The sequence below is a fragment of the Prionailurus viverrinus genome, chromosome B2, assembly GCF_022837055.1.
Source record: "Prionailurus viverrinus isolate Anna chromosome B2, UM_Priviv_1.0, whole genome shotgun sequence".
NCBI classification, from domain to species: Eukaryota; Metazoa; Chordata; class Mammalia; order Carnivora; family Felidae; genus Prionailurus; species Prionailurus viverrinus.
Window position 1 is genome coordinate 152767407 of NC_062565.1, and position 20284 is coordinate 152787690.

The 20284-nt window shown below is 40.8% G+C and overlaps 1 protein-coding gene across 1 annotated transcript; it reads right to left on the reverse strand.

Annotated features, from left to right (window-relative positions):
- Positions 1–1014: 1014 nt before the first annotated feature.
- On the reverse strand, positions 1015–18369 carry PSMB1 (proteasome 20S subunit beta 1). Its single transcript, XM_047859058.1, has 6 exons — positions 18144–18369; positions 14257–14364; positions 10688–10769; positions 8286–8415; positions 2314–2420; positions 1015–1306 (listed from the first exon to the last, which is right to left on the reverse strand). Exons 1-6 carry the CDS (start codon positions 18254–18256, stop codon positions 1121–1123), a joined length of 726 nt encoding a protein of 241 aa, XP_047715014.1. The 5' UTR covers positions 18257–18369; the 3' UTR covers positions 1015–1120.
- Positions 18370–20284: the final 1915 nt, after the last annotated feature.

The window sequence follows — 20284 nt, forward strand, 5'->3', positions numbered from 1 at the left end:
TCCAGTTCTGAACAGGAAGCCAACAGGAAAATCCTGTTGTTAATATGCCACAAAACCAGTGACACCCCCTAGGTTACACCATATCATCGGACTTGTTCACACCAAAGAAACTGCTCCAGCATTACATGTAATGGAGATAAAATGTATTTTATATTAGCTCTATCAAGATATAGGTCTCAGATTTAACATATTTTTTAAATGTTTATTTTGAGAGACAGCACAAGCAGGGCAGGGGCAGAAAGAGGGAGAGCATCACAAGCAGGCTCTGCATTGTCAGCACAGAGCCCGACGTGGGGCTCAATCCCAGGAACTGGGAGATCATGACCTGAACTCAAACCAAGAGTCAGACGCTCAACTGGCTCGACAGAGCCACCCAGGCGCCCTTCGGATTTAATATTCTTAAAGTGTTTATAAAAATTCTTCCTGATTACTGGCTAAAGCTCATTTAAGGGGCTATTTACTTTTGTAATTTTCTTCTATGCTGGTTGATTTGCAGATTTTTCTCCCAGTCATTTCAGACCGTTTAACATCCCCAGGGAATATCTTAAGATCTTCCATTTCCCTTTACATTCATTAATAAAACTGATAAAAGCAGTGGTTTAAAGGTAATCTACCCTTTAAAGAAAGCTGGGTGGACTTTATAATCAATTCCAAAAACCCTCTGCATAAGACAGGCTGGCCATCAAGCAATGATAAGCTGATCAAAACAGTCATCTTTTCCAGATTAATTTCTTGCTCATAAATATAAGGAAAAAGTGACATGACCTGTTTGTTTTTTTCATCTTTAAAATACAAAAATAAAGACACCTGTCTGGCTCAGTCGGGGAAATGTACAACTCTTGATCTTGGGGTCGTGAGCTTAAGCCCCATGCTGGACATAGAGCTTACTTAAAAAACTTTTTTTTTTTTAATTAAAAAAAAATAATTAAAATACAAAAATTGCTCTGGATGACAGAAAAATATGAGAAGAATGAAGAAAAGGAAAGGAAAACAAAATTATACTTTCTAGATCTGTCCTGCTTAGAATAATTACTTCAGGTTTTATTTAATACATCAGTCCAATAGTTCCAAGATACAAAATTAACCAGTTGTGAAGTGATTAATGATAACAGCACACAAATCAATCCTTCCTCAGGGGAACGGTCTCCTCCCTGATGCCCTCCTTGGTCACGATGCAGATTTTGAGTGCATCCCCAGTGTACACGTCCCTCTCTGCCGCTGAAATGAAGACATCTTTCACAAGCCGCATGGCTCTGTCCAAGGACAGTGGGACATGCTCCACATTCTGCATGTTCTTAAAACCAACCTGGTGGGACAGGAAACTTGAATGAGGCATCACGTGACAGTACAAAGGTGGTTCAAGCCTCCCCAGTGCCTTCACGTAGCTAAGGATTCAGCATGAATACATCACATACATTTAAAATATCTCTCAACTGAAATGCTTCCAGACCTGGCTAAATTACACATTCCTAAAACCTGACAAATGTTCACGGAGACAAAGCTGCTGCTCCTGAGAAGCACACATCACCTAGAGAGGTGGACATACGAAAGCAGAGTACCATTATACAATGTGCTACCACTAAGAAAAACCAAAAAGAGCCACGAGAATCCCTAGCAGCCATAACTAAGTCTCCCTGAAGAGACAGGCTTCGTCAGAAGACACACTTGGGTACAGAGTGTGAAGGATAAACCAGAGTCAGAGAGGAGTAACACTCCAGATCCAGGGTGTGCTATGCCCAAAGGCCTGGTGACGGGACAGGCACACCACACCAAAGGTCTAGGTGGAAGCGGAGTGATGGGTGATGAGGAAGATAAGTAATATGCACGAGTAACTGTACACACATATTTCAGAAACACAAAGAAGTAAGCTTGGCGGCAGAAAGGATGATGGGAAATGCAGGCCTGATTTCAGGCAACGGTAAGAGGAAAGGGGGCAAATTAAAAATGTACTTGGAAGTTAGAATATAAAATCAGGTGACGAACAAATGGTGAATGTGGGGAAAAAGATATTTGCAAGTGCTTCAGGTAAGGTGGCAAGAGGAGAACTGAACACATGGTCGACCGTTGCAGACACAGGAGACCTGGAAGTCACGGTATCAGGGGAAGACACTACAGAGTAGGTGAGAGGCCACAAGAGAGCCAGCAGAACACAGAGAGACAAGAAGGTCTGGATAGGGCAAATCAGCCCACCGAAAACAATAGCGATGCACAAGAAACCCTTGATTTCTCCACTCTCCTGAGCCGGTGAATAGGAGAACTCAGAGGAAGGCACTTTGTGTTAACGTCACAGCAACACGGATGCAGTCTCCTTACCTGGTTGTCGAGCAGGGGCTGTAGCATGGCACTTGCTGAGCCTCCGGCCTTGAAGGAGTCTCTCTGGTAGGACCCTACTGGGTCAAAGCTGTACACAGCTCCCTTCCCTGAAAGAATAAGACAGTTTCCATAAGGATGCATCCTGACTACCATCCCAAATCACGGTAAAAATAGATCCAGTGGGACACAAAATGGGACACAAAACGGACTATGAACTTAGCTAAAATGTCAGCCACATTCACTGTTAACCCAGCAGTCTGCTCGCCTCCACTCACAAGGGAGTCAGAGGTACACCTGCCTACTCTGGTCTCCTTATGGCGTGTTTGACACCTGGAGCTTCAGGCTCTCGTCAAGCTGACATCGCCAATTACCACCCAGTGGATCCCAATATGTATGTGGTCTCACAGGCACACTGGTTAGCAGTCATAGGTCCTGCTCTGAGTTCTGCACCAAACTCCTCACCACATTCCTAAAAAATGCTATTGTCGTTCTAGCATAGACCTGAGTTTAAAATTCTACTACTGTTGAATGTGAACAGTCACAAGGAAAACTTACCGTGTGTTTTTAAACAGTAAGCACCTTTAGCATCAACACCATAAAAAACTGATTTAATACAGGAAAATTTTCAGAAAAACACAAATGCCACATGCAAAAAGTTAGTTCTGCCTAAAACATAAACATTGCTTCGTACTACCAGAGTTAACAATCACTTTTGCAAACAAAACACAAGAGTTTGAATGTACCCATTCTTTTTTTATATATATATATTTATTTTTGAGAGACAGACACAGAGTGCAAGAGGGGGAGGGGCAGACAGAGAGGGAGACACGGAATCCGAAGTAGGTTCCAGGCTCTGAGCCCAATGCGGGGCTCGAACTCACAAACCACAAGATCATGACTTGAGCTGAAGTAGGATGCTTAACCGACTGAGGGACCCAGGCGCCCCTGAATGTACCCATTCTTTTTTTTTTTAATTTTTTTTTTCAACGTTTATTTATTTTGGGGACAGAGAGAGACAGAGCATGAACGGGGGAGGGGCAGAGAGAGAGGGAGACACAGAATCGGAAACAGGCTCCAGGCTCCGAGCCATCAGCCCAGAGCCCGACGCGGGGCTCGAACTCATGGACCGCGAGATCGTGACCTGGCTGAAGTCGGACGCTTAACCGACTGCGCCACCCAGGCGCCCCTGAATGTACCCATTCTTAACAACAGTTGCAGAGTACTATCAGTGTAAGGATAAATGGGCCTCTCAGGCTCTCCTGAAGCGTGCATAAATCGCTATGCCTTTTTAAAGAGCAATCTGGCAAGAGAATCTATCAAAATATAAAGCATGCACCCAATGACCCACTAACAATCTAACTTGTAGAACAGGATATACCCATAAGAAGGCTTATTCTGTCTCTCTTAAAAGAGCAAAAATTTCTAAGCAGCCCAAAATCCATTAGCAAAAACCGGTATGGAAGAAGAAGATGGGACTGGGGACATAACTGCAAGACAATGTAAAATGAGTAACTCTATAATGTGTGTAACAGAACCCTATTTCCTATTACAGGCATAAAAAAAAGCATGTAATGTATTTGTATAAGCACACAAACAAGTATGGCAAGATAAACTGAAAACTATAGTTATCTTCGTGCGACTGAAGGCAAGAAAAGAAGGGAATCACTTATATGCTTCGGTACTGAATCTGTTACAAAGCACACGTGTCACCGTAATTTTTTTTAAGGCCTTTTAAAAACAGCTGTGTTTGGGGGGGTGCCTGGGTGGCTCAGTTAGCTGAGTGTCTGACTCTTGGTTTCAGCTCTCAGGTCATGATCCCAGGCTCATGGGATCAAGCCCTGCATCGGGCTCCATGATGATCGTGCGGCCTGCTTGAGATTCTCCCTCCCTCCCTCCGTCTCTCTCTGCCTCTCCTCTCCCCTGCTCACCAGTGCACACTCTGTCAAATAAAAAAAACGAAAAACTCCCTGTGTTTTGGGTGTGAAAAATCATGGATCATTTGACGAGGTATGACTTTAAAGTGATATAACTGATCTCTAAAACACATTACGCCAGAACTGAAGCACCTCAGTAGCTCACCTGGGAGATGTGGGATAAGGACAGTCTTCTTCCTACCCATGGACATCTGCCACCCGTAGCTCTGGGTAGTTTTTCTGTTGCACAATTACTTACAATTCTCTGCTGAGAAGGCAGCATGTAAGGTGCTGAAGTCACTCAGGAGACCCCCAGGTTAAGTGTTTTTGTTGGAAGCAAGCTTGGGACAAGATTGAGATCACAGTGGGCAGTTCACTAACTTCAACACACAAAGAAAGGGACAGGAAATACAAAGCCAAAAAAGAACAACAATCTCTCTCAGGAGGCCAACAGGCCACAAATAAAACGAGGCCCAAAAATGTCAACTAAAGGCAGAACCAATTTCAGAAAAACCATACGCCACGGAGTTGAGAAAAACAAGAGCAGAATAAGTCGAAGATCAGAGTTTCAAAGACCTTCCCACTTAGCAAAGGCAAAAGAGACTTTTGTAACACGAGAACAGAATGGCATGAATCTTATCTGTAGAGTGCTTTTCCTCACCAAAATCATTCTTTAAAAGAGCACCATGGCTTCAATGTAAAAAAATAAAGTCAAAACAAGTGCTAGAAAGAAAACCTTGGATGGGGGAGTCTAACAAAGTACGACACTCAATGCCACAAAGAAAAGACCAACAGACTGGACCACACGAACTTCAGAAAATGCTGCACAGGTAGACAACCCCCAAAAGGTAAGAGACGAAGAACATTCTTGGGAGGCATCCACCACCACGGATATTACAGAGTTGACACAGTTAGATGGCATGCTTATAAATAATTTTTTAAGAAGACTAACCTGCAAATAAGGAAATAAACACAGGTCAGTCTCCAAAGAAGAAAAGCAAAGATCAAAAACCACAAATAAATGCCCAACTTCAGCACACAAAAATTACATATAAATTAAAATAATAAAATATTTATTGGGTAAAGATCTTTAAGAGTAGTAAGGATGCCCAAAGAACCCCAGGTACTCATGCCCCTGCTGCCAGGAGGGTCCACTGGTGGTCTTTTCCGAAGGGCAAACTAGTGATGGCATCAAAATGCCAAAAATATATATCCTCTGACCCAGACACACAACTTCTGAGAATTTTTTCCAGGGAAGTACGCACGGTTGAAAAAGTATACAAATATATGCTAATTTGGATGTAAGTTTAAAAAAATAAAATTTAAAAAAAAGAAAAGAAAAAGTATACAAAACTGTATGTACAAAGACATTCATCACATCGCTTAGATTAAGGACTGGAAACCACCTGAATGACCTGCAGAGGACTGGGAGGCAAACTGCAGTGTAGCTGTACCCTATGCAAGTCACTGAGTCATTACGCATCTTTATTCACTAGCATAAAACGATCTCCATGACAATACATCCAACATAAAGATGCATACACCACATTCTACTTGTAAAGTGCACAAACATGTATGACTACCAAGATACCTGTAAGCGGGTTTACTGGAAGTTTAATTGTAATTAACTCTAAATATAGGCTTTGAGGTGATAACTACTTTCATTTTTGTCTCTTCCAGTACTATTGAAACTTCTGCAACTACTGTTGTTTTTGTTACAGAAAAACTAAAGCCATTGTTACTTTTGGGTGGAAAAATTTTTAAAGTATGACTGCAACTAGAGAGTTAAAGGCACAGAGGTCCAAGAAGACAGCTACTCACCTGGCTATCCTGAAGGGCAGCTGTTCGATCCAGTGTCCTGAAGGGTAAGTGTTGATCCCACTGTCCTAATTTAGCCATTGACCCCAGTGTCCTGAAGGACAGCCAATGACCCAACTACCCTAAAGGTCTCAATAAAGAATACTGCTCTCCAAGTCTCCACCTCCACAAAAAAGAAAAACTGGAAACAAGGTCCCAGATACCCTGGACTTGGGGACACCTGGCATATGTGCAGTCTGGGTACAGGGCAGTAAATGGAAAACTGTCAGGCCAATACCACCCTCTACTCAGATTTTGGCCTACCATTCTTCAATAAGAATGAATGGCCAAAAATCAACGGAAATTTGAAGGAAGCCTCCAACGTAGAAAACAGAAGTCAAAAATAAAATGAAAAGAAATTAATCCGATAAAATGCGGAGATCACAGGAAAATAAATATCAAGGGGAGTACATCTAATGAGAACACACTTAGAGAAAAAAAATAAGGAAGCCAGAGAATTGGAAAAGTTCTTGGAAATTAATGACAGCAGAAGTAAGAATATAGTACAGGATAAAATCTAAACCTGAGGAAATCTTCAGAGAAGAAAAAGACAAAGGGATGGACAATATGCCAGGGAAGAATTATAATAAAATAGAAGATCACAATCCAGGTGATTGTCGAGACAGTGGGGAAGTGAACAGGAGAAGACACAAATAGGGAAAAGATCTTGTACAAAGGGTATCACTATAAAATTGCAGAACACCAGAATAAAAGCAAAGTCTCAAAACAAGTTCTCCGGATTTCTTTTTCCAGAAATCTCTTGAGAGATACACACCAACAAAGCAAGGAAATAAACCAAGAAAACAGGAAAGCATGGTAAAAGCTGAAGTGTCTTGGGGGAACAGACAAAAAAGACTGCTTTGCTACACAAATTCCTCTAAGAAGTGAAAATAAATTTAAAGGACAGTCAAAGCAGACAAGATTATAAAAGACAGAAATGCCTGACCAAAACATCAGAGAACAGGGCTTTGAACTCGAGAAACAAATCCAACCCAAACCTTAGCTTTGCCCTTCAGTAGATGTAAGTGTTCCCAAATTAGCCTCTGACGCTCAGTGAAACTCAAAGGACATTGTCTGGCATGCTAAAATTCAATGATAGCTATGACTAATGTTGCTAAAACCTGAATTTATTGATCTGACATTCAAGTCAGACATAATTTAGGTGGGAAAAAAAGTGTCCAGCAAGCTGGGCTAGGCAAGCTAATCTGTGGCTAGAATTTAACTTGTTAAGGGTAATGAATTTTTATTGGCTGTTTCTATGCTTTATATTCTGTCTTACTTTCAAGGAAGGCTGAAAGACTCGAAATAAATTGTCACCCTAATTTGTCTACATCTAAACCATGGTGGGTAAAAAGACCAGAGTGCTCTCGGGGCCCATTTATGTGGGCAGCTGTTAAGACAGAGGGAAAACAAAGGAAGAGCCCGTGGAACAGAAGGGACAGAAGGAAAAGTGGGGAGAGTAGGAGAGGAGCCCAACTCCCTACTATCCAGAAAGTTTTCCTCTCTGTAGAGATATTTCAATACGTTGTTCTCAGCCAAACATCTCTAGAACTTCTTTCTTCAATGGACTACTGTAAATGGTGGCACAGATCTGTCCTGAGAGATAGTATAGCATCTGGTTGTTGGAAGCAACCGAAAGTCAATCCAAATGAAACCTGGTGAAAACCATCTGTGTCCCTGCTGCGTAATACAGCTTTAGATCAAAAACAGGATGGACATGTCAAGTAACGAGACTGATTTTCTTAGGCCCTCCTGGTCTCACTGACAGAAAATCAAAGAGGTGTTTCAGAATGTTCTGAAAACACTGTTGGAAATGCATACATTTCTTTTAAGGCATCAGTTTTAACAACTTAAGTCAAATACATTTGTTATGTAGAATCATAAGGTCAAGCTCCTCCAAGTCAGATTTTTTCCACAGGATTAAAATGCTAATTATCTACTACTGAACTCCTGCAAGATATTCAGTAAACAGTAAAGGAACAGCATGCCTAACAGTCATTATTAGAGTCTTAGTACACAACCTGTGGTGTGTCTTTGGATCATCTCTTTATTCCCCTTTAAGCTTCAGTTCCTTATTGCTTTAATTAACAGAAAATAAAAGTGTTGGGCAAGATGCTATTTATTATTCTTTTCAACTCTAGAGGGAAACATACATATCTAAAAAATGCCACCCCCCTTCGTTTTCCAGAACGAGAATTCTACCTTCTTCATCCAGTCCCCCGATGATGTTGTAAACATAGTATGGGAAGAAGCGCCTTGAATAGAGGATTGTAGACAACATTGCAGCAATCGCCCCCGTAGTCATGGTCTTGTTATTGGAATGCTTATACATCTGCAATTATTAATGAAAGCAACAGGCACGGAGAGGCAGAATATATTACAGACATGAACGAGGAACTGTAAATTAAAGGATGAATGCAAATCTTGGTGAAACAATGTCTATTTCTTTCAAGAACACACAAACATACTAAGACAAAATAATAATTTATTGTATCATGCCATTTTAGGGGCTATAAAAATTAAGGGAAAGAATGCTAAATTTTCCTCAGTTGTCTGATCTAAAGACTCTATTCTCCATGCCATCCATATCTCAGGAACTGCTAATTCAAGAGCAAATGCACACATAATATGTTTATACAGTGACCTGGGAGGGTGTTTTAAATCCAGCTCTCCTTTACTCTGCCTCTAGACCAGGGTCAGCAAACTGTACAGTCCATGGACAAAATCCAGCCCAACAACTGTTTCTGCAAATAAAGCTCTATTAAAACATAATTTTTCATTACATATTATCTACACATCCTCGTGCATTACAACAGCAGAGCTGATAGTTACCACAGATATCAAATGGCCCATAAAGCTGAAAATAATTACTATCTGGCCCTTTACAGGTAAAATTTGCTGACCTTTGATCAGACCCAGATAGAAGTCCTTCTCTTTGCAAAGGAGGTATCTATGAGAACAGAAGACATGAGGGCAGGACCCTTACTCTGCATGATTCTAGTACAGGGAAGAGGTCCTGCTCCTTAAAGCATCTACAGTGGAGACCAGAAGTATCTAAAACAAACCTTTTAGTGATTTTGAATCCTAGATTTATTTACTCTTAGGGAATCCTAAATTATCCAGTAGAGAAATTCTACAAAAATTTCAAACATAAAATGAGTTCACCAATTTATCAGCCACATAGCAAACATCTCCAAAGATTTACCTAAGAACACAGACCAAAATAACAATAGCAAAATACGGAAGATTAGAAAAAAAATCTTCACTTCATTTCAAAATCAAGCATCAACAGTATAATCACTGCATCATTTATGTAATAACACATGAAAGAGAAATTTCAAGGATTGTGTAATTAAGTTGAATTCCCTGCTCCTTGTTATATTTTGTTAACACAACACTATTCTGCTGGTCTGTGTACTTTTGTACTGTAAGTTCCATCTGCAAAATATGCACCAGGAACCGAATGAATATGTCAATAAATGTAAATCAATAAAACTTTCAATGTAAAGAATTTAAATAAGTATTAACAATTGATCAATACCAAATGAAATCATTTCTGTATTTTACTGAACAATTTTGAAATTATTCCAAAACAGGTATCTGTTAAATTTACTACATACTCCAATACCTAGGACATCATTCATAAGTGTATACAATTTCAAGTGTTATTCACTAATAGGCAAACATAGAACGTGACCACCTCTGGTAACTTCTTCATGTACCAGGTTGGTCTTACCAACTACATAAAATTATGACACATAACCTAAAAAATTAAATCCTACACCAGCCCTGCATTTTTGCCAGCTAAGAAGAGTTTGCATTTACTGGTTATTATTACAGATAAAATCCATTTTAATATGGTTTAAATTACTCCTATCCTACTCTCCTTGAAATTATTTGTTACGTGCTGTTTAATATACACAGGCCATAATAAAAATCAAGACGTGCCTTTACTTTTATTAAGAGTCAGTACTCCTCTGTTCCTCACACCGTCCCCATCTCGCACGGAAGACATGGAGGCAGTGACAGTGTCAGCCCCTTTACAAACTGCAGAACAGGCTGGTTTGCCTCCTTCCTCACTTCCTCCTCATACCACCCTTTTCAGCTCTTCAAACTTCCTCAGCTGGCTGTCAACTAAAGCCTACTAAGGTGTTAGGTGGCGATAGCTTAGGTCGTGCCTCTCATCCAAACTCCTGACTTATCTATTTCTATTCCTGCCCGTGCATCCTGTCAACTAAGAGTCCAATGCTTGAACGAGGGAGAGCACGTCAGTTGATGGTGTTCCAAACCAAGCACCTGTCTAAAAGCTTGCCTCCTCCACAGAATTTTTGTTTTTGAAGGAAGATTATTTTCAGAAGAAACCCTGACCACGCTATCTCCATAAGGGTAGAGAACCCTTTATACTGTACAGAGATTTTAAATACCCTGCAGTTTCACATTACGCTACTTTAATGTGGCTATCATTTCATTAACAGTATCATTTCACTTCTAGAACAGGTTATGGTTTCACCTGCTAACTGAGAGCTTCTCCAGCTATTCTGAGTGACAATCTAATAAATCATTACTAACTTTCTAAAGTGCAGACACGTAACAAAAGTATCTACCTTTAGTCTTGCTTCAATAATCTTTGTCAGGGTAAGACAGTCTCCATGAAACCCGCTGCATCCAATGACTGTTTTGTCTGTTCTGTAAAGAGCACATTTCAGGAAACTGGGCTGGTTAGATAGTAAGGTAAAACACGTCTTCAGCAATTTTAAATATAAAACCCCTATTCCCGTCATTCACCAAATGGTAACAGGACTAGTTAGCCCTTTGTTGCGCGGGGAGGGCAGTGTCATCATTTCATACCTAAATAAATTATAGGTGAATCAAAGACTTCCAGAAAAATTAAAGTATGAATTGCCTAAAGAAGACATAGGTGATACAATCTTGGGTTGACAGCCACCTATTTAAATATGATACAACCCAATGCTTTCACAGAAAAATTTCATAAATTTCGTCAAATTAAAACTTTTATAGAGAAAAATGATAAAGTAAAAAAAAAAAAAAATTGTAGTAGATATGACCAAAGTCTTATATTAACTTCCTTTATCTAAAAGGGCTCCTACAGGGGCACCTAGGTGGCTCAGTCGGTTAGCATTCAACTCTTGATTTCAGCTCAGGTCATGATTTCACGGTTGTTTGGATGAAACCCCACATGGGGCTCTGCACTGCCGGTGTGGAGTATGTCTGGGATTCTCTCTCCCTCCCTCTGCCCCTTCCCTGCTCGCGCGCACTTGCTCTCTCGCTCTCTCAAAATAAATAAACACTTAAAAAATGAAATAAAATGGCTCCTACAAACATCAAAAGCATTAACACAGTGCATCATGGTATATAATGTACAGCATGGTGACTCTGGTTAATAACATTGCATTGAATTTTTTTAACTTTTTTAAAAGTTTATTTATTTTGAGAGAGAGAGAGATCAGGAGAAGAGCAGAGAGAGGAGGAGAAAGAGAATCCCAAGCAGGCTTCACACGGTCAGTGCTCAAACTGACAAATCGTGAGATCATGACCAGAGCAGAAATCAAGGGTCAGATGCTTAACTGACTGAGCCACCCAGGCGCCCAACATTGTACTGAATATTTTAAAGTTGCTGAGAATAGATCTTAAAAGTTCTCAACACAAGAAAAGATTGTGTAATAAATATGGGGACAGATGTTAACCGGACTTATGGTGGTGCAACATACACAAATATGTAATCATGTTGTACACCTGAAACCACTGTTACATGTCAATTATATCTCAATTTAAAAAAAACCTCACAATGGAAAGATTGGTAAAGTTATAGGAGTCATATAAAGAAAGACGCAAGTCACCATAAATGTATGAAAAGAGCCTTCATGTCATTCACAAATCCAAATCTACACAGGTGATGATTTCAACCTGTTAATAAGGCCTAATGCTGGTGAGGGGTTGTGGAAAATGGGTACTCCCCCCTGTTTTTAATGTTTATTTTTGAGAGAGAGACAATGCAGGCAAGGGGCAGAGAAGGAGGGAGACAGAGGATCTGAAGCAGTCTCTGTGCCGACAGCAGACAGCTGGATGTGGAGCTTGAACCCACAAACCGTGAGATTATGACCTGAGCCAAAGTCGCATGCCCAACCAACTGAGCCACCCAGGCACCAAAAATGGGTACTCTTAATAACTGGGCAAAAATATACATCAACTTAACTTTTTAGAAGGGCCATTTGGCAGTATCCAGTAAAAATTTAGGTGAACGTCACTTTTATGCAATAATTCCATTGCTATAAATTCATCCCATCAATCTACTCACATAAGTTTGCAAAGATATACTATAGGCTTACTTGTGAAGTATACATAATATACTATAGGCTTTCTTGTGAAGTTACATATTATGTTAATGGCTCTCCAAAACAAAACAAACAAAAAACAATTTAATGCCCACCACTGGGGAAGTGATTCAATTTTGGTATATCCATACAAATTCAACCAGGTCTCAAAAATTCCTAAATCTTATTATCTATCTATATGGAAACCTACACCAGTCTCATCAAGAAACATAGGAGAAATCACATGATAAACTCTTCCTTTCAGATATTTATGAGGGATTCATACAAACCATATCTGTCCAACTAGAGGGACTAATGACACCTCTGGGGGCATCAACATTTCCTGATCTATCCCTACAATCAACCTCACTGCACTCAGTTAAAGAGCTCCAAGCTCCCATAAAGCTATACTGCCTTTACTAACAAGATGGGTTAATAATACTAATAGGGTAGGACAAAATCTTAGAGCTTCAAGATGCTTTTCCCAAATCTTCACATATATCAAAGGAAGGGGTGTTTGCATGCAAAGAATAAAGTTAAATGTAGAGTCTCAAACAGGTGGGCAAGAGGCAAGTTTGGCTCTAAGCCCACAGGGTATGGGATTAAGTGCAGACAGGCAGTTTTAGCTCTATGTATGATTTAAGGCTAAAGACGGATGACAGGGAGACATATGAAATCACTAATGTTTTATCTATCTATATACCTAAAGGAAAAAAAAAAAAACAGGTATTCCCTTCAGTAGCACACACACTAAAACAGAACATTACAAAGATGAACAGAACCTTGCAAGAGAATGGTATTTGTAAAGTTATGTTCTTAAATTTTATCTGTGACATTTACTACTTTCAAATTATAAAACATCTTAGAAGAAAAAAGATAGCATGGATGCACTATGAATTAAATATCAAAAGATGGAAGAAGAATACAGGAAGAGAACTGGGAAGATGAAAACCGGTATTGATTGTTCTTTAGGTAGGGTGTGCGCTAGCCCTGGACCCAGGAAAGAAGTCAGAGTCCTCTTTACCTACTTCTTATAGCACAAGGCCCTGTCCAAGGTACCCAAATCCCATCAATCCATTCCTGTTACAATTCAGGTTTAAAAGGCTCTTGTGGCCTGATTTAGGAATTAACCACCAACTGTAACAGTTCCCAAAAATGTCAAATACAAACTATTGGTCATCAGTGCATATGACTTCACTTTTATGTTTTAGAAAAAATATACCTGGTCCTTAAGACAGTGGCTCACAGATATAACTGCTTAGGATATGGCTAAATTAAACATTTCAGGTTAAAAAAAAAGTGGGAGATTTAAAAACCATGTAATGGATTAACAGATAGAAAAATACAAAGCTATGTGATAAAATATTTACAATATTATAAATATTTTGTAGATATTTTATAAATAAATAAAGCATTATAGTAAAACGCTAATAATAAAAGCGATGTGGGGGCACCCGGGTGGCTTAGTCGGTTAAGTGTCCAACGCCGGTTCAGGTCATAATCTCGCAATCTGTGAGTCTGAGCCTCACGTCCGGCTCTGTGCTGACAGCTCATAGCCTGGAGCCTGCCTCGGTTTCTGTGTCTCCCTCTCTCTTTCTGCCCCTCCCTGCTCATACTGTCTCTCTCTCAATAGTAAACAAACATTAAAAATTTTTTTTAAAACACTGCATATCATATTAGGGAATACTAATTTAGAAAACTGTTTTCTAACAAAAATGCAAACTAAGCTCCAAACAGGCAATCTAAAAACTCATGAAACAAACTGTTTAGAAGTGGAATCTCTTACAGCAATAAATCATCACAAGGTGCCAGGAAGTACGTCCTTAGAAATATTTACTTACAGTCTGTAACACTTGGGGCTGTCCCTGGTGTGAATTGAATATCCTTCACTCAATCGAGTGTCAGAAGCCACAATTGAAAAATCTTCTCCAGCGATTGCCAATACAGTCCTGGGGGGGGGGGGGGGGGGGGGACACAAAAATTAGTGAATACTTGCGGATGGTAATACTACTTCTCTAGAGGAGAGCTCTTCATAGCACATATTGGACAAAACCCACTAGATTTGAGCAAGAGCAGGACTCAGAAGAAAGTTGAAAGATCAGTGGGAAAGGATCCCTGGCTATAAGTCGTCTAGGAAAAAAAATTTAAGTACTCCCTAAAAAACAACACAAGCCTAAGTCAAAGCGTAGGTCACTTCGCAGAAGGTAACAGAAAAACCACTGAATTATCATAACATCATCAAAAAATTAAATACCTACTTGTGCAAGGTACTGATATCACAAAACAGGGCCATGAGGACCAGGTGTAGACAGTGGTGCCAAACCAAAAGCTCTCTGAGCTCAAAGGACTTAATGCTTTTCATTTTTTATCCAAGTCCTTATTTAGTATCTACCACTCAGTGGACACCCAAATATCTGTTAGAAATGAATGGACAAAGAACAAACTTTCTCTTTCGTGGCTGTATGATTTATGATTCAGTTTACTGAAGAGGCTAGAGCATGAACTCCCAAAGCAGTCTGTCCAGTTCTAATTCTGGATCTCTCACTTATTAGATATGAGACTGCGGGTAAGCTGTTCAACTTCCCAAGGCATCAATGTCCTCATATAGATCAGAGATCGTAACAGTAACTACCTTACTAGGATTCCGCAAGAATTAAGTTAATAATTACAAAGCCCTTTTACTAGTACCTGAAACATAACTGGTCCTCTAGTGTTAGCGATGATCGCTATGGCATAGATATATGAGGCAGTAGATTGTGACCACTGAGAACCTGGGCTCTGGAGTTACTGGAGACCTGTCCTTGCCACTTCCTAACTCTGTGACTTCAGACAAATTATCCAAGTTTGAGTTGTTGGTAGTAACAGTTCCTGTGTTACAGGATGACTGAGTCAAATGACACAGATCACATAAAGCACCTAACACAGTACCTCACAGAACATAAGCACTGAGAAAATGTTATCCATTATTTTTACTGAGGTGGGATCTGCACTGAAGTTCTGAAGTACAAAAGGATGACATTTCAGGTAACGTGGACAATGAATAAAGGGAAACAGGTAATAATACAAATAAACATTCAAACAACTTACTAAGGTGTTCTGTGTGAACTAGTGGAGGAACATAAGGCTTATGTGAGGGACATGGGTCTGACTTGAGAAAATCCCAAATGCCAAACTAAAGATTTTGGAATGAGACATTTGCAAAGTGGAGTGAAGTTTTAAGAAGCCACTGTGACAGGGGCGCCTTGGTGGCTTAGCTGGTGAAGCGTGCGACTTCAGCTCAGGTCATGATCTCTCAATCAGTGGGTTCAAGCCCCACATGAGGCTCTGTGCTGAGAGCTGAGAGCCTGGAGCCTGCTTCAGATTCTGCGTCTCCCTCTCTCTCTGACCTTCCCCTGCTCACACTCTCTCAAAAATAAGTAAAACATTAAAAAAATTTTTATAATAAAAAAAGAAGCAACGGTGACAATAACATAGTACGTGAAAGCGGATGAAAGCACTGCTCCAATAAGACTAATGCAATAGCAATAGAAGGGCGCCTGGTGGCTCAGTTGATTGAGTGTCAGACTTTTGATTTTGGCTCAGGTTCGTGCCGGTTCGTGAGTTTGGGCCCCAAGTCGGGCTCTGTGCTGACATCACGGAGCCTGCTGGCGATTCTCTGTCTGCCCCACGCCCCCTCGTGCTCTCTCTCATGCAAGCTCTCTCGAAATAAAACAAACAAAAGATACGGTGCGTGTTAAAAAAAAAGACTAATGCAGTAAAAAGGCAGCAGTGGTACTGGAAGAAGTGGGGATACTGAGGAAACACACAAATTGTACATGGTTTTTCTAACTACCAATATGCGACAGAAGTGGGAAGAGCAATTGTGACATCCAAGATTTTAAACTTGGTGGAGCAGCACAATGGCATAATCATGAGCATAAAGAAGGAAAGGTAACTGAGAGGAATAATTAGCTAGCTTTTTGTTTTAGTATCTTGAGTTTGGGTAACAGGAAAAAATTCAGGTAGAAATGTTTCATTTAAGAAGCCAGAAAGGAGGAACTCATGAGAGGTAAACCTAGAGAAACAGATTTGGGAATTATCCTTCTGCAAATGAGATGTGAGTGCTAATAATGGGATTGAACTGCATTTAACGAGACAGTAGAAAAAGGACATGGAACTAAGTCTTGTTCTGCCAAAGCAAAGGCTGCCCATGAGCCAGCAGCAACAGGCGCTACAGAAAAAGAAGACTGAAGAAAGGTAACCTAATAATCACAAGGTCACAAGTTACTAATGTGTAAAGCAGTAATGGCTGAAATTGGATTACAAGGGGTTAAAGAGTAATGAGTACTCTACACACTGGAGAGTCATTCTTACAACTGCCTCACGATGTGCCTCCCATCTTGGGACGTAACTACTTCGTTATCACAGAAAGCGTTTAGAAGTGCAATGGTAAAGGCATACATAAAATCAGTGGCCAACGACGAGCTATGGATTCAAGTCCTGGCTCAACTGCACACCAGCTTTATGACCAGATCAATGACAAGAGCCCTGGCTCATTTGTAAAAATGGAGCTAATACCACCTAACACTCCGTGATCCTGAGAATTAAAAAAGGGAACTGCCTGCAGTATACAAAATGCTTTTCTACGGATTCTCCCTCTAAACTATGACCAGCTAAGAAAGAGAATGAAATCTGGGCTCAAGAAGTCGAAACACCACACTGTTCAAACACCACACTGTCCTTCGGTGGCAGAAACGAGGCTAAAATTGGAGACTTCCACTCTCTTTCCAACATATTTCAAAAGTCTGCATTAAAGTTTCAAATCCATAAAGACATGATTAATTAACATGGTTATGTCCAAGAACCGTCTGTTTGTTCAAATCGGGTGTGTGTACAAAGTTTAGTTGGTAACCTACAACCACTGCCTCAATTTACACCTCTTCATTGTTAACAAGTCCTAAACGCAGGGTCCTTCCACATTGCTAGTAACACTTTTAGCGTACAATGAAGGAAAAGTACTAAAGATAAAGCTAATTTTAAAAACACAACTTGAAGGTAACATGCAAGAGTACACATATTAAAGGGTCCCTCTTCTGACTTTTTTTCCCCTGAACTTAAGCTTAAACTTAACTGAAAAAAAAATATTTTAAAACTGTAAACTATAATATTCATATAAGGGAATGCATAAACACATGTGAAGATTCACAAATGGTTACACATCAATAAGCCTAGTGTTGCCGGGGCTGGAAACTCCATCCCATAGTCCAAACAGGTTCTTACCAAGCTCTCATCTACGAAACGGTCTAGTCAACCAACGCTGCCTTCCATTTAAAACAACAGAAAACGATTAAGCTGTTTGATTAGAATCATCAACTGCAGACACGACCGTGCATCCAACGACAGTGGCCAACCAACCCTAACTTTTTAACATCAGGCGCTAAACCTGTCGCCTCGCCTTTGACATGCGAAACCTATTTAGGCCGTAAGAGAAGGTTAGGCCCATTTTTAAACCTCTTTCGTAGCAGAGCCCAGATTTCAGTTTCTATCTTCTGTCTCACTGCAACAAAGAGCAGGCTATGCACAAGTGACCGGCCTGCAAGGTGAAGCACTTAAGGCCAAAGCTGCCCCTCCGCAACCCATGGAGAGGGAGGCCTGCGGTCGGCGGGGAACGCGGGCTCGGCCGCGACTCCCAAGGCTTCAGCAGGCACGAAGGCGGTGGGGATTGAAAGGTCGGCTCTCTGGTCTTTACCCTCCGTTGAAAGCGTAGGGCGAAAAGCGCATCTCCAAAGGGCCGGCGGCGCCGTGGGGCTCCACCGCCCGGTCCCTGCCGGGTCCCCAGCACCCCGCGGCCGTCGACAACATCGCGCTGCTCCGGCTGCTGCTGCTGTCTCACGGCGAGATGGCGCCCAGCCGGACGTCCCGCCGCTTCCGGCTTCTCGCGGCGCCAGCTCTGGCCGCTCTATCTCGCGCCGCTCGTTGGTTGCTCCCGTCGGTAGCCGGGCGCCCCCTATCCCAAGGAGGCGGGACAGATTTTTTGTTGTTTTCCTTAGAAAAGTTTCTTTCCTAAGAAAACATTAGAATTTGCGCCTGATGGACAAACATTTTAAAGTCTTACCATACAAAAAAAGTTGGCAAAACTGTGGAGTAGCGTAAACTCGAATGCTGTATGGGAGTGTAAGTCGGTGCACCCGAAAAGGGAGTGGCATCGCTTGGCGGATTTGAAGATGCATACAGCTTATGACCCAGCAACTCCCCGCTTAGCTGTATATCGTCCTCGCCAGAAGACAAGTACAAAAATGTTCTTGTGGCATTCAGTGTTCTTCATGGTTCCAAGTTGGAAATGAGCCAAATGTCCGTAAACAGCAGAGTGCATAAACCAATTGAGGGTTATGTCACAACAAAACAAAGAAACAAACGAAAAACCAAAAAAAACTAACCAATTTCAACGAGAGGAAAGATACAGCAACGTGGATGAGTCTTAGAAGGTTGAGCAAAAGAAAATATGTTACATAACTTATGAGTACACAGTGAGTAGGAAGAACCTGTTTGACTGGACTATGGGATGGAGTTTCCAGCCCCGGCAACACCAGGCTTATTGATGTGTAACCATTTGTGAATCTTCACATGTGTTTATGCACTCCCTTATATGAATATTATATTTTACAGTTTTAAAATATTTTTTTTAAAAAAACAAGCAAACAAGCAATTGGTTCTTTTAGGATGGACCACCTGTTATATGCGTGCAGTTTGGGAACCACAGAAGATTTTTGAAAAGCACTTGCTTAATTAAAAATTTCCCCAAGTTTTGGGGCGCCTGGGTGGCGCAGTGGGTTAAGCGTCCGACTTCAGCCAGGTCACCATCTCGCGGTCCGTGAGTTCGAGCCCCGCGTCAGGCTCTGGGCTGATGGCTCAGAGCCTGGAGCCTGTTTCCAATTCTGTGTCTCCCTCTCTCTGCCCCTCCCCCGTTCATGCTCTGTCTCTCTCTGTCCCAAAAAAAAATAAATAAACGTTGAAAAAAAATTTTTCCCCAAGTTTTATTGTAAACATAGGATAAAACAGGATTTTCTTTGATGGTTATGGACATAAAAGTATTATACTTATTTAGATTCTGTCCTGGATCCAAAAACTTATATAATACATTTCCCGTCCTCATGGCAACGACAACCTTACTGATTATATAAAGTACAGCTGACCCTTGAACAACACAGGTTTGAACTGCATGGGTCCACTTATACCCAGATTGTTTTTGATACAGTTTAGTACTGTAAATGTATTTTCTCTTATGATTTTCTTAATAACATTTTCTTTTCTTAATTATAAGAAATACAACATATAATTATAAGAATACAACATATAATACATATAACATATAACATATGTGTTAATTGACTTTTATGTTATCAGCAAAGCTTCCAGTCAACAGTAGCCCCAACAGAGTCAAAAGTTATGTGTGGATTTTCATCTATGTGGAGGTTGGTGCTTCTAGGGCTAAGAGTACAAAGGAAGCAAATTATAATACAATATATGATTATGCCTAAATGAGCCATAGGAGAGATGAAGATACTCTGTGGTCCAACCAAGCATACGGAAGTGAAAAGACTAAGAAACAACTACCCATACTCTTGAAACTGCCTTGGCCCCTCCAGCCACCCTAGTAGTCTTTGAACTTTATCAAGCACCCTTAGCCTGACTGATTAACCTTTCTTTATCTGTATGTCATGCATTCTTTCCTAGAAAGAACAAAGCACTTCTGCATGTGAGGAAACAGAAACCAGACCCCCTTGCACAACCTCTGAGCACTGCAATAATATCTGTAGCTGGCACCATCGGGGCTGCTCGTAATCAAGAAATATTATGGACCACTGCACTCCTTTTACTGATGACTTGCCC

What these genes read in the sequence shown, in the direction of transcription:
- PSMB1 (XM_047859058.1), bottom strand. Translation starts at nt 18,256, where the DNA reads ATGTTGTCGACGGCCGCGGGGTGCTGGGGACCCGGCAGGGACCGGGCG. An exon ending in AGCCCCAAGTGTTACAGACT is followed by an intron (nt 10,770 to 14,256) that starts GTAAGTAAATAT and finishes TGCTCTTTACAG; the next exon opens with AACAGACAAAACAGTCATTG. An exon ending in TTATTGAAGCAAGACTAAAG is followed by an intron (nt 8,416 to 10,687) that starts GTAGATACTTTT and finishes TAATAATTGCAG; the next exon opens with ATGTATAAGCATTCCAATAA.